Source organism: Glycine max, chromosome 19 (genome assembly GCF_000004515.6).
Source record: "Glycine max cultivar Williams 82 chromosome 19, Glycine_max_v4.0, whole genome shotgun sequence".
NCBI lineage: Eukaryota > Viridiplantae > Streptophyta > Magnoliopsida > Fabales > Fabaceae > Glycine > Glycine max.
In genome coordinates, this window is record NC_038255.2 from 27,766,864 (window position 1) to 27,781,689 (window position 14,826).

The following is a 14,826-nucleotide window of genomic DNA, read 5'->3' on the forward strand; positions in this document are numbered from 1 at the left end:
CCGTGTCTAGACATATGATAACCTAATCCTGCTCTATCAAGTTCTAAGGAGACAATACATCTTTCAATGCTAAAGCCCCTAACAGTACATACATATGGGTGATCAAGCAACAAGCATGCAATAATAAAGTATCGATAGAAACAATGAACACATAAAACAACCTTAATTAGATAGGGAAAGAGTTTACATCAATTACTCAGCAAGAATCCCCAACTGAGGATTTAGCCTTCCATAGCAAGGAAGCTCCTTTTACAATGAAGAAGAGGAATTAAGAGAAATTGGTTGCTTACAAAGGAGTGGGGATGTCTCCTCCACCTCTAGGAATCTCACAATCACTCAAAAACTCACAAATCTTCCTAAAAGATCAAAACTTGGCTCCTTTGCTCTGTTTTGTACCTCTGTGTTTTTCACTCTTCAAGCTCTTACGGCTCTCTTTCGGCTATCTCTATTCCCTTCTCTTCTGCCCCTAACAGTCTCTATAAGTCAGGCTTTAAAAGGGCTCACTAACCTCGACGTCGCGCTTAGCGTCATTCTCGCGCTTAGCGCGAGTAAGTGAATTTCCGCTCAGCGCCAAACTCACGCTAAGCCTGGAAGGTGACAAACGACTCGCTGAGCGAGCTGATGACATGCTGAGCGCGTGCCTGCATGACAGATTCCCTTCTGGATTCCTCCTATCCGCTAAGTGCGTTGATGCCTTGCTTAGTGGATGACACTCGCTAAGCGCATTGAGCTCGCTTAGCGAGACATCAACTTTAACACTTCTTCAAAATAACTCCTTTTTGCCTGAAATTGAAGAGAAATTGACATTAATTCCATACACAAGGCTTCTACTGAACACAGATAAAAACAAAGCAAAATTTATTTACAATCCTACAAATAGAACCATAAATTGGGGAAAATATATACATTTTGTAAAAGTTTTCTATACAAAAGTTAGTCGTATAAGACGACTAACAATATGAACTTTTGATTGACTTGTGTATGTCAAAGATTAAGCATATACCACGTGGTGTCACATGTGTTCTCAAGTTTTGCAAAAAAACAAAGTGCCACCCATTTGCTGTCTCACCCTCGACAATGGCAAATGCCAATGGAAATATGTTGTTAGCACCATCTTGTGAAACTACAACTAACAACGTCCCTTTATATCTTTCATATAGCCATGTTCCATTGATTTGCACAATGGGTTTACAAAATGCAAACACATCAATGCATGCCTTAAATGACCAAAAAAGTCAATGGATTATGACCTTGTTTCGGATTGGTTGGTTGGACTCGTCCAGTGCAGGAATAGTTTGAATCCTGACAATTGTCCAGTGCAATATGTTGTATGACTCTTCCCAATTACCGTATACTTGCTCGATGACCTATTATTTTGTCAGCCATGCTTTACGATATGTGATGGTGTATCCAAACTCTTGTCTTACAAATGCGATAAATGTAGGAATGGTTAGTTGCTCATTTTCTTCAACCATTGCAAGGATATTGTTGCCTACAAGTTTCGAATCCACCTTATTGTGATCTTGTGAAATGGTTGGCACGACGCATGTGTGAGGCCTTCTATCTTTCTAATTTCCCAAACTTTTAGATTTTTTCTTTTGAACGCTCTAAGTTTCCACTAGCACCCTTCAGTTGGGCAACATAAAACCCATGTATCCTTCGCACACCTCTTGGATTTGAAAGTTACATGGTTCTTAATGTGCCACATTTTTATGGTGTGTTTCGGGTCCTCCAATTGAGGAAATCACTGACTAACATACAACTCATCATTGTGCGAGTCAGATTGTTGTTGTTGGTCCAAAAAATGCCTATAGTCGGGGTTGTTAGGCACTTGGTTGTCACCAACATCAGCGCCATTTCGGACGCTCTAAGTTTCCACTAGCACCCTTGAGTTGGGCAACATAAGACCCATGTATCCTTCGCACACCTCTTGGATTTGAAAGTTACATGGTTCTTAATGTTCCACATCTTTACGGCGTTTCAGGTCCTCTAATTGACAAAATCGCTGACCAACATACAACTCATTATCGTGCAAGTTAGATTGTTGTTGTTGGTCCAAAAAATGCCTATAGTCAGGGTTGTCAGGCACTTGATTGTCACTAACATCAGCGCTATTTGGAGATGGACGATAGACATTTTTAGTTGATGTTTTCGGGAAAAGGAACTGTATGTCATTATCGTTGTTGTTGTTGTTGTTGTTGTCCGCCAAAATTTCGTCTTCGTCGTCATTGAAGTCACCAACTACTTCATCCGGTAACCCATTTTGAGCATGATAGTCATGTGACATTTCGTTGCTTTCAGACTGAGCAACATGGATATCAGTAGTTGGGTCGACATTTAGTTGGGAGTGCTCATTTAGTTGGGGAGTCGTCTCATAGTAGTTTAATGATCCACCAAGCAATTGTGTCTATGAAGTAATGTGGGTATCGAATTCGGTGGGTTCAAAATGAGAGACGTAATAATCATTTTTGGTTGTGATGGGATTGGTGTGTAAGAGGATGGGCATTCATGGTAGGTTTGAGTATGGTAGTCAGTGTATGATGCTTCGTGAATTTGTGGTGATTGAACGGTTGTTTCGACATTGACGATAGAAGAAGGTTGTTGTTCGTATTGTACGAGCAACTGAAAGCCACTTAAGCATTGGTGTCAGTTATAGACATCAAACATGCCACCAATATCCTCATCGTCACTAATGGTAACAACCTAGTAATTGAACATGTCAGACCCAACAGAAATGGGGTATCGATAAATGATTGTGGTTATGGTTTGACCTTGGTTTATGCCCATCTTGCGTTGGATTTTTTTTTCAAGGCATTGAAGGTCATACCTCACCTCATTGAAACAAGTACCTTGTTTCCACCTTTAAACTGAATGCCCTTGTCACAGTCGACTACATAAGCATCGTAGTAGACTTCGGCAGGGACGTTCTCATTTCTGCTTGCCATGGTGACTAAGATTGATTACGTTTGGAGAGTGAGAATGATTTGGTTTGGAGAGTGAGAGTGATTTGGTTAAATACTGAGAGTGATTTGGTTTGGAGACTGAGAGTGATTTGCTTTGGAGACTGGGAGTGATTTGGTTTGGAGACTGATACTGATTTGGTTTGGAGACTCACAGTGATTTGGTTTGGAGACTTAGAGTGATTTGGAACTTCTGTTGTAAAGTGTTTTCTGTGTGTAGAAGAATATGTTCGAAAACCTATTTATAGTGTTGTGGCTATGGATAGATCCAACGGTCATCATCGCACCGACAATTTTAACAGTCCAAATTGCATCCATAGGGTCATGAATAGTGCACCAATAGTTTTTGTGGTCAAAATTGCTTTAACAATGCTATGAACAGTGCATCGACAGTTTTTGCGATCGAAAATTGATCTGTAGTATCATGAACAGTGTTCTGCTACGCAAAGTGATGTGAATAGTGTTTTGATGCGCACAGTGACGCGAACAGTGTTTCGATACGCATAGTATCACTATAGGATTCCCGACATGAACAATACGTGAACAGTAAGTGAACAGTGGCACACACAAATTTTTTCCGCCTATAAAAACTTTCGCAGACAACTTATTTCATTCACCTATTTTTTTTTAATATCAGCAACTAAATTTTGAATCGAGACAATTATAAAAATGTAACTTTTGTTTTACAGGGACAACCACCAATAATGTTATGGAAACAAGATTGTCACCATTAATCATCGAGCTTCAAAGATACAAAACATGGTAAGTACGAATTGGATGATATTATAACCTTTTCCTGTGGTGACAATTATAAAAATGTAACTTTTGTTTTACAGGGACAACCACTAATAATCATTTCCTATTGTCATTCGATGTTCGCTCCTCATCCTTTAATTGAGTCATTGCTTACTCATACTGGGTTTGCTGATGTGGCAAAATTATGCCACTTCAAAATTGATCATCATCTAGCGACTGCACTTGTTGAGCAATGGAGACCAGAGACGCACATTTTTCATCTTCCTGTTGGAGAATGTACAATTACACTGGAGGATGTAGCACTACAACTTGGCATAAAGGTCGACGGTAGGCCAATCATTGGTGCAACCTGCTATGATTGGGAGGAAATGTGTGAACAATATTTGGGTGTTGTTCCACCAAAGGGAGAAGCAATAGTAGGCTCTGCCATTAAGCTTAAGTGGTTGCAAGATAATATGCCACTGCTTCACTTGGAACCGACACAACAGTAGTTAGAAGCACATTGTAGAGCTTACATTTTGCAGCTAATTGGTGGGGTTTTAATGCCATACAAGATGGGAAATCAGGTTCATTTGATGTACCTCACTGTGTTGGTTGATCTCGACCGAGTCAGGTGGTATAGTTGGGGCTCTACTTGTCTGGCAACGATGTACAGAGAAATGTGTAGTGCCACTGACCCTGATGCCAAAACCATGGGTAGCTGTGCGTCATTGTTGCAATCTGGGGTATGGTATCGCATGCTCTTCATTGCAGCAAGAGTTAATTGAACACCATCGTATCCGTTGGTTACGAGGTAATATGAATCTCAAATTCATTGTTATATGATTAGCATAGTATCAATTAAATGAATAATTTTTCATTTATTAGTTAAAGTGGCGATGGATTAAGCTTTACTGATACACCACATAGAGATGTCATTGGTTATAGAATGAGATTAGACAACATGACAGCTGAACAGGAAATAAATAAAGTATAGGTTACATAAAAATAATGTTGAGTTTTGTGTTTTTAATAATTAAGTAATTATTCATTTCGTATTATTTTAGTTCTTGTGGAACCATATCTCCACTTTTTGGATGCTTTGGAGTTGACAGCTTTCGTAGACTCCTCCATATGGACAGCCTGCACCCTCTAATTTGTTTCTTGATAGTAGAATAGCAGCAAGCAGATAGAGTTAAACTTCAATTCCGCCTTCGATAAGACATAACAGATCCCCCAAGAAACATGAACAAACTTCACAAAATCGACATGCGAGGTCGAACTAACACAAACTAGGTGGAAAAACATGCAAAGTGGATAAGGTATTGGCAACAACGTCAATCAATGGTTTTACAGGGACAACCTATTATAGGGCATGCAAAGTATTCTCAGGAATACATGGCATAGTATCAAAGTAATACTATTTTTTTTAAATATGCAAATGCCATTGAATTGAGAAACTGGTCAATCGTCAAGGGAAAAATCACAGTCCAAATTGACAACACTTTGTAATTTGCACATGTCTCTACAAAATTAAATATCTCACCAACAAAATTGACAACTCAGAATCTCCTTTTCAATCTGAAAATTATAATGGACATATGTTGCATCAGTTACCAAGGAAAAATCACAGTCTAAATTGACAACACTCTGCAATTTGCACACGTCTCTAAAAAATTAAATGTCTCACCAGCAAAATTGACATAAAATGGACAACTAAGAATCTCTTTTTCACACTCAAAATTATAATGGACGTTTGCTGCATCAGGTACTAGGGAAAAACCACAGTCCAAATTGACAACACTCTACAATTTGCACACGTCTCTAAAAAATTAAATGTCTCACCAAGAAAACTTACATAAAATGGACAACTCAAAATCTCTTTTTCACCCTCAAAATTATAATGGACATTTGCTGCATCAAGTAGCAGGGAAAATTGACAATACTCTGTAATTTGCACACGTCTCTAAAAAATTAAATGTCTACCTCACCAGCAAAATTGACATAAAATGGACAACTCATAATCTTCTTTTCACTCTGAAAATCATAATGGAAGTCTACTGCATTAGGTACCAGGGAAAAATCAAAATTGGATTCCAGAGAAGCCTTTAGCAAGAACACAATTCTAACCTTATGAGGTTCCAATACACATCAACGGGGCAAAATGCTCATACAACTATAAATAACACTAAACACCCTCAATACAACCGCACAATTTCACATAACATACCTTCATAAACCAAATTCAATCTTAATACTATGACATTCTTGGGAGAAACAAGCAGTTGGACCATTGCTAACTCGAGATTAGCCTTCATTTTTCCAAATGGATCAATCACTCACAACCAAACTGGTGTTTATTTTCAAAGTCCCACTCCAACACCAATGTGAGTTCCTAATGACTATTCTTTTGAGACATTCAAGAGTAGAATGCACAACACCCTTAAGCTAACCAACAATCAATTAGTGGATGAAATCTACTACCGACAGTCATTCATAGATGCAGGTCAGCAATATTTTTTTCAATCTCTACAATTGAAAAATATGATGATGTTTACACAATGTTAATGTGCAATAAGCAATATCCCATGTGTTGGCCCTATAAAATTATTATGTACCATCAATAGAACACCGGATGGTATACTTAACCTACTTCAATCAACCATTACTTCTACTCATGATGCAATGTTGTATTACAATGAGAAGTGGAACATACCACACCAAGGTGGGTTTTTGGGTTACTCCTTCACTGGAACAAACCCAATAAGATTTGACATTCCTTTGAGACGCAACATCAAGAAACTCAAGGATGTCATCAAGCAAGTTGCACCTCTAAGGGTTCTCCCTTATGGAATTCACGAATCACAGGTGGTCAAACGATTGTTCTTTCGACAGCTAGACCATACTAAATAGTCTGATCGTTGGTTAACTTGAATTTGGTTTGTGAAGGTATGTTGTGTGGAATTGTGTGATTTTGTTGAGGGTGTTTTGTGTTATTTATAGTTGTCTGAACATTTTGTCCCATTAATGTGTATTGGAATCTCATAAGGTTAGAATGGTGTTTCTGCTAAAGGCTTGTTTGAAATCCAATGTTGATTGAGACATGTCATTATTTTATATAGTGCATAGTGAAATAGTCTTGTCAATTTAATTTTAGTTTTGTTGGTGAAACATTTATTGTTTTTCCAAAGACGTGTGTAAATTGTAAAGTGTTGTCAATTTCGACTAGGATTTTACCTTACTACTTAGTGCAGCAGACGCCCATTATAACTTTCAGACTAAAAAGAGATTCTTGAGTTTTCAAGTTAATGTTAGTTTTGTTGGTGAAACATTTTTTTAGAGACGCGTGAAAATTGCAAAGTGTTGTCAATTCAACTGGGATTTTACCCTGCTACCTGGTGCAACAGACGTAAATTATAACTTTCAGACTAAAAAAGCGATTGTGAGTTGTCAATTTTATGTCAGTTTTGTTGGTGGAGCATTTTTTTCAGAGACGTGTGCAAATTGTAAAGTGTTGTCAATTTCAACTGTGATTATACCCTACTACCTGGTGCAACAGATGTCCATTATAACTTCCAGACTAAAAAAGAGTTGTGAGTTGTCAATTTTATGTCAATTTTGTTAGTGACATATTTTTTTTAGAGACGTGTGCAAACTGCAAAGTGTTGTCAATTTTGACTGTGATTTTACCCTGCTACCTGGTGCAACAGACATCCATTATAACTTTCAGACTAAAAAAAAGATTGTGAGTTGTCAATTTTATGTTAGTTTTGTTGGTTAAACATTTTTTTCAGAGAAGTGAGCAAATTGCAAAGTGTTGTCAATTTCGACTGTGATTTTACACTGCTACCTAGTGTAACAGAAGTCCTTTATAACTTTTAGACTAAAAAAGAGATTGTGAGTTGTCAATTTAATGCTAGTTTTGTTGGTGAAACATTTTTTTTCTAGAGACGTGTGTATTGTGATGTTACCATGCTACCTGTTGCTCTAGAAGTGGGTAAACTGGAAATTTTTAACATAAACTCAAAGAAACAATTTATTTCATTATGTAAAGTGGTCACTGAACACTAACATAGGACACCACGGGAAAACCTCAAAGTAGAAACAACTATAAGACATGAATCATCCCTAGATTACCAATCTCGTCTGAATATTATTTCGTGGGAAGGAGACATGTTATTTTCTTTCGACCCGAAAGAGAAGTTAGTATCACTACCATGGTTTTTGACCCAACAACTCTCTCATTCATCTTATAGGTTCTCAAGATTGGAGGTTGAGTCATGTTGGTTGTTTGGTGGGTTATTGTTGTCACAAATTATGGCAAATAACTCCACAAATGGTCGTGTTGGGTTGTTATTAAAAATGTTGAACATTTGTTGAACATCAGCATCATCTCCCAAAATAAAACATGTGTACATATATGATTGTCTTGGCTCAAATATGGGGCATCGAAAGTGGAGATGCTGGATATGTTGGTGTGGTTCAATGTTTAGTTTTTGGTGAATAAGTTCAAGCAATTGTGTAAAGGTTATGACCTTGTTGACCATGAAAGTTTTTGTATTGTTACTAATGAAGGTGATGCTCTCATTAGTGTTGCAGATTTGGCCGTTGTAGTAAACACAAACATATGTAGTTGGGTGACACATTGTGGTAGGGGTTGAGATGAATATTTGAAAGTTCTACGGATGTCTTTAGCTGGTAGTGGTATTTATAAAATTTGTGTTTAGTTGGTTGACTCATTAGTGTTCACTGTGCATTCACATGCACTGGTAAATGACATGTGAGTCTATCTAACACATGGGCTCGAGATGTGATAAGGGTGAGTACATTGAACAGTAATAATAAAAAAAATATATTGTTGGCCACTTAAACATTGTTTGAAGGGTCAAAATCATAGTTTTTTTTTGTTTTTTTTCTTCATTTGAGGTTGTTGTCGATGATAGTGTTGCATGGTATATTCTTTTTAGGATTCTTTGGGATGGAAACTAAGAAAAAAATGTGACACGAATATTTTTAATGTATTGGAGATAATTTTAAAAAATTGCATAACATGACCACTTAAACATTGTTTAAAGGATTGAAATCATAGTTTTTTTCAATTTTTTTGACTTAATTTGAGGTCGTTGTAGATGAAACTGTTGCATGATATATTTTTTGTTTTTAGATTCTTTGACGTGAAAATTAAGAAAAAAGATGTGCCATGCTGCCTTTTGTAACAAGTAGATCCAACGGTGGAAAAAAGTTTTGCACCGTGCAATACCTATGCTACTTTCCCATGCTAGAAGGCATCACAAAGAATATATCTAGTCTTTTACCTAGTTGGTCACTATACCTCTTTTTTCACACTATGGATATTTTTTATATTTTAAAACTCTTAATGTAATTCCTTAACTTTTTCTCCTTGTTTCAAGATTCTTTCTGTTTTTTATTTTCGAGGTAAGTTCATTTGTCTTGATATTTTTTTTGAAAAAAAGGCAATTAAGTGTTTGTATTTTCGTCTTGTTATTTTTGTCAAACATTTAATGAATTCATAAAAAATAAGGTTTTTTTAGATTTTTTTTGATCTAGGTATGATTTTCATATGGATTTGTGTTTCTACCTATCTTGATTTTGGATCCAAGTTTAATTTTTAATTGAGCTTGCATTGATCAAATAAAAAAAAGAGAAAATCATAGAAAACAAAAGAAATTTATGGACATTTAAAGTTGTCCAAAATTATTTAATTCATTTTAGCAAACACAATTCCCGATGATTTTTAATGGTCAAAAAGTTAATTGTCACTAAACATAATATAATTAAGGTCAAGTCATCATTTAACGGTGCTATTTGATGATAGACTAAAAATATTACTAAAATAAAAATTTAGGAACTAAGAATGATAAAAAAAAAATTGTTTAAAAACTAATGTATTTGGTTTGCATTTTCATTTTCTGTTTTTGTTTCCTGTTTTCATTTTCTGAAAACTCTTTTCATTTTCAAAAGATTAAAATTCTGAAAACATGTTTGGTTTGACTTCTTATTTTTTGCTTTCAAGAAATAAAAACACTGAAAATGTGTTTTCAAAAGGAAATATATTTATAGATTTGCTTAAAATTATATTCCTTGTCACTGTGTTTTCATTTTACCCAAAATGAAGTTCTTGGTTTCAATTGAAAACGAGATTTTATTTTTTCCAATTTTTGCTTCGTTTGGGAAAATATTTTCACTGAAAATTAGGGGTGGGTAAGCAGGTTGGCCTGCCCTGCGTAAGGTCCACCCGCATAAGCCTGCATTGGCAGTGGACCGGGCTAGCCCGCCCTGCATTCTTGCACAGACCAAATAAATTGGTCTGCCCCAGTCCCGCGGACCTCGCGGGTTAAACGGGCCGATCCGCAGGCCTAGTTTTGAAAGAATTTTAATTTCAATAAAAATATAACACAATCAAATTAAGTTCAATACAAATATAAATAAAATCTTAACAATTAGTCAATTACATAAATAAAATAAATAATGTCTTAACAAAAGAAAATCCAAGCAATAAATCTAAAATATGAAACTTAAACATCTCCAACAACAAATAATTCCATATTTGAAACAATAAAATCCTAATGCGAACAATCCGCGGACCCCGCAGGCCAAACCCGCATAGTCCGTGGATTAAGCGGGGCGGGCCCAAAAATATGACATCACCATGGACCGTTTAAAAAAATTGGTCTGTTACCTGTACGGACCGCGAACCAATCCATGGACCTAGGCCCGTTTACCCACCCCTACTGAAAATGGAAACAGAAATCCAACCAAACACATTTCTATCACCGTTTTCTATTTCCAGTAAAAATGAAAACAGAAAACAACCAAACCAAACACCCCTTAGAGACCAAAAGTATAATTAATTCTTTTAAAATTTTAAAATTAAAAACAAAAAAATCACCCGCATCAACACCTTAGTAAGTAATATCAAAAAGATAAAAAGTAACATAAAAAAATAAAAAATATTTTTATATAAAAAAATAGTAGTATCATAGTAAACGATTCATATGACACTGTCTATATCTTTAATATGCTAAGTATTTCACCCGTGGCCAATATCTATCATTACCTTATCTCCCGTGATTCTGTCGAACCTCCATTGTCTGTTGTTGTCCACGCAGTGATACAAGGAAAATTTAACCTTTCTTTTTTCATTTGCCATATGATTTGATATCACACTAACTCAAACCTACTATGATGAAGATTTTCTCCTCAATTCAACCACGCACCCCACCATTTTCGTTGTACAAGATTTTTCTCTCACACTACTCAAGGTACACTTTTATTTATTTATTTTACTATTATTATTATAACTCAAGGTACACTTTTTCTTCACTCTTGTTCAATTTTCTTGCATGCCCAGTATCCATCTCTAGTTCAAGTTTTCATGTTGTTTACTCTGTCAATTTCAAAACCCCAAAAGAGAGAATCTAGAGGGAGGAGGGAACTCATGGGTTTAATGAGCTTGTGGGGTGTATTTGTGTTTGCGGATGCAGAATTGGAGGAAATACGGTTTCTGGGTTCATGTGAATTGTGAACATTTGCATAAGATTTGTCTTTGAGTTTGGGACTTTGGGTAAAGTACTTGTTTAATAAGTTCCTGTAAGAGCTTATTCGCAACTTTGGGTACTTACATAAGATGAAAAATGAAGAATAATGGTATATCCTCCAATAAATCTTCCAATATTCTATTATAAATATATTAAATAATTAGAAACATAAAAAAATATCAGTACTTTTTAATATATATAGCAAGAGGATTAGCAAGTGGGTGTTGTTGGAGGATCTGAATCATTCTAAAATGAACTTATGCTAACGAATTTTCCTGTGAAATTATTAAAATAAGTTATAAGAGAGCCATTTTTACAAGCTCAAACAAGCTCTTTGAAATGCCGCGTGTGTTTGGAAAAGCTTGTTTACAATAGACTTTTCTTATGTTGTGTAATGTATAGGAGAACTCATGATTTGTCCATAAGTTGTTTTCAGATTATTTCAATAAGCTTTCTAGAATTGCTTATGAACACAACTTATATAAAAACACTTTTAACCCTGTTTTCTCTTCATTTATAGAAACAACTTATACTTAAGTGGTTATATGAGAAGCATTTATTCAACAAGTTGTTTTTCCAAATTTACCCTAAACAACTTCAACTACACCGAAATGTTCTTGTTTTCCTTTTGTTTTCTGTCTTACTGTCTATTAGCAGATGCTAGGATTTTCAATCTCTTATATCTGTTTTCTATTTTTCTTCCTTCTGATATTATAGAAACTTGAAATTTTTTCCTTCTTATGAAATATTTTACATCAGGACTCAACTTTCTTTTCCTACAAAGGTCTTCTTTTGCCAGGCAAAATCTGGTTAGCATTACTTTTTTCTTTTTAGATGTTGCCATTGGCATGAGGTTTATGTAATATTCTAATAAGCATAAACCTTCAAGATGGTGCTTTTTACTCAGGCACAGACGGATCATTGAATTTAGAAGTGGTGTCTCCCACTCTGTTAGTAGCAGAAAAGGAAGAAGCCAAGGCTGTGTTGACCTTGTTTTTAAAGAAACAAGGTTTGAGCAATGCTATTGCCACTAGAACCAGCAAGAAGTCAGATCATTTTATTGATCACCTTGTCTCAAGGCTTCACTCTAAACACAAATCTTGGTATCTTGCAGGTTTGTCACAACAATTAGTTACTCTATTTCATGACTTTCGTCCACGTTGGATCCTGCTAATCACAATTTCATTGACATGAACAGGGAGAGAGCTAACGACTCTAGAGATCAGGGACACACTTATCCCTTATCTTGAATCTCTTTTCGAAGAGCATGGAGACATCCTAGTGAATGTAGTGGAAAACTATCCAAATCCACCTGGTAAGGATAAATCAGCTGTGCCGATTCCTCCTTCTAATCCAGTGTCAGACTCTAAGAAGCTTAAAGCTGTGTCTCGAGTGAGTGAGACAGACCCAGATGGTGGCAATCTTCGCCCTCATATTGTCTATCTCATGGACCTTGGTATGGATATTGAGCAGATTAGGAGTATCACACGACGATTTCCATCTTTTGCCTACTATAGCTTGGAGGGTAAAATTAAGCCAGTGGTTGAGTTTTTTCTTGAACTTGGAGTGCCAAAAGAGAACATTCTTACTATCCTCACTAAAAGACCTCAATTATGTGGAATCAGTCTATCTGAAAATCTTAAACCCACCATGAAGTTCTTTGAATCTTTGGGTGTTGACAAAAACCAATGGCCAAAGGTGATCTATCGCTTCCCAGCACTGCTAACTTATAGCAGGCCGAAAGTGATGGAAAGCATAGATTTTCTCCTTGAATTAGGCCTCTCAGAAGAGAGTATAGGTAAGATTTTAACTCGCTGCCCCAACATTGTTAGTTACAGTGTAGAGGACAATCTCCGACCCACGGCTAAGTACTTCCATTCTTTGGGGGTTGAAGTTGGCGTTCTTCTCTTCAGATGCCCTCAAAATTTTGGTCTTAGCATTGAGAACAACCTAAAGCCTGCAACAGAATTTTTCTTGGAGCGGGGATACACTTTGGAAGAAATTGGGACCATGATTTCAAGATATGGAGCCTTGTATACTTTCAGCTTGACTGAAAATTTGATTCCAAAATGGGATTTCTTCTTGACCACAGGTTACCCAAAATCTGAGTTGGTTAAGTTCCCTCAATATTTTGGATACAATTTAGAGGAAAGGGTTAAACCTAGATTCACAATTATGAAAAAATATGGAGTGAAGTTACTGCTGAATCAGGTTCTTTCACTGTCAAGCAGCAACTTTGATGAAGCCTTGAAAAAGAAAATGAAGAAAATGCAAGTTAGTTAGGATTCTAGTCATAGCAGCAAACTTGCTCAATCAGATATTGAAAAATGAGACTTTCAGGCAATGTTTCTGGTTAGAAAAGATGCTCAACTTCAAGATTTTTGTTTTCGGGGTATCGATGACACAATGGCTGCAAATTTATGAGAACTGAAAAGTTGCAGTTATACTAGAACATGATCAAATAGATAGCTCTTGAAACCAAAATATAGTTCATGCCCATGAATTAAGCTGTATTGGAGTGATTTAGAGCATGTTAGCTGCTGAATTCACAACTTGTAACCAGGTCTTTTTACATGAATGACACTTACCCTGGTTAGCTCTACTTGCCAATTGCTGCTGTATGTGATTGATTTTTATCTCCTTATATTAACCAGGTCTTTCTTGTGTCATTTCATTTTAAATACAGATTATAAACCTTTTGGAAACTCTGATGGATACTGATATGAGCGTTTACTCTATAGTGTTGGAATTTGCATTCTTTTATAGCTCCTTTTACAAACATGTAGTAAAAGGCTGGGAAACAAAATGTAAAATGTATGTTGTTACTGTTTTCCAAATGATATTGTTAAACAGTCATTCTTTTGGATGGAATATAGATACTACCGATATATTCATGCACATAGATTTAGAGAGTTAAATAAAAATGCATAAAAAATTAGAGTTGTGGAAGTGTGGGGTTCTCTCTCTGCTTATCTGCGTTCCCGTCTCCACCCAGGTTTCAATCTTCCTGAAATTCTGATTTAATTTCTTCTCCGAGTGCTTTCTTTAATTCTTTTCTTATTATATCAGTAATTTAGTTTAACGAATTTTCTTCACCATGATACATGGGTAGATACTTAAAAATTTAAGAAATACGTGTTAACGTGTGCATTTGTTAGAAACTCATTGTTAGAATGTATGGAAAAAAAAAACGGATTGTTAGAATATATGAAAAAAATATTCAATAGTATCTTGATTATATTTATGCTATCTTAAATGATTATTTGTGTGCATTTGTTGTTTTAATTTGAAAGTGTGCACTGCCTGAGCCAAAGTGCCTATAACAAATAAAATAATAAATAATGTTATTTGCTTTACTTGTTTAATTAAACAGGATTTGGAAATTGAAATGGATGAGGCAATTAGTAAACTCCTTTCCGATGATGTTATTGTTAGTGGTGATGAAATTGAGAAAGATGATGTTGAAAATGAATATGATGAACCCAATAATAAGAAGAAAAAAAAAAGGAAAAGCTCGCAACATTTGAATGTTGGAGATTTTATACAAGGATTGGTGTGGGTAAGGAAGGAAA

The 14,826-nt window shown here is 35.8% G+C and overlaps 1 protein-coding gene across 2 annotated transcripts; it reads left to right on the forward strand.

Annotated features, from left to right (window-relative positions):
• Positions 1 to 10,719: 10,719 nt before the first annotated feature.
• LOC100775277 (transcription termination factor MTERF5, chloroplastic) lies at positions 10,720 to 13,992 on the forward strand. 2 transcript variants are annotated; one of them, XM_006604027.3, is made up of 4 exons: positions 10,720 to 10,978; positions 12,014 to 12,063; positions 12,162 to 12,368; positions 12,453 to 13,992. In XM_006604027.3, the coding sequence occupies exons 1-4, from the start codon at positions 10,899 to 10,901 to the stop codon at positions 13,535 to 13,537; spliced, it is 1,422 nt and encodes a 473-aa protein (XP_006604090.1). In that variant the 5' UTR covers positions 10,720 to 10,898; the 3' UTR covers positions 13,538 to 13,992. The 2 variants fall into 2 exon arrangements, with proteins under 2 accessions (XP_006604090.1, XP_006604089.1); XM_006604026.3 differs by having other exon boundaries at positions 10,721 to 10,978; positions 12,144 to 12,368.
• The last annotated feature ends 834 nt before the right edge of the window (positions 13,993 to 14,826 follow it).

Excerpts from the sequence above, each read along its gene's own strand:
- LOC100775277 (XM_006604026.3), top strand. The coding sequence starts at position 10,899 with ATGATGAAGATTTTCTCCTCAATTCAACCACGCACCCCACCATTTTCG. Across the intron at positions 12,064-12,143 it reads CTTTTGCCAGGCAAAATCTG|ATGGTGCTTTTTACTCAGGC; the intron begins GTTAGCATTACT and ends TAAACCTTCAAG. Across the intron at positions 12,369-12,452 it reads CAAATCTTGGTATCTTGCAG|GGAGAGAGCTAACGACTCTA; the intron begins GTTTGTCACAAC and ends TGACATGAACAG.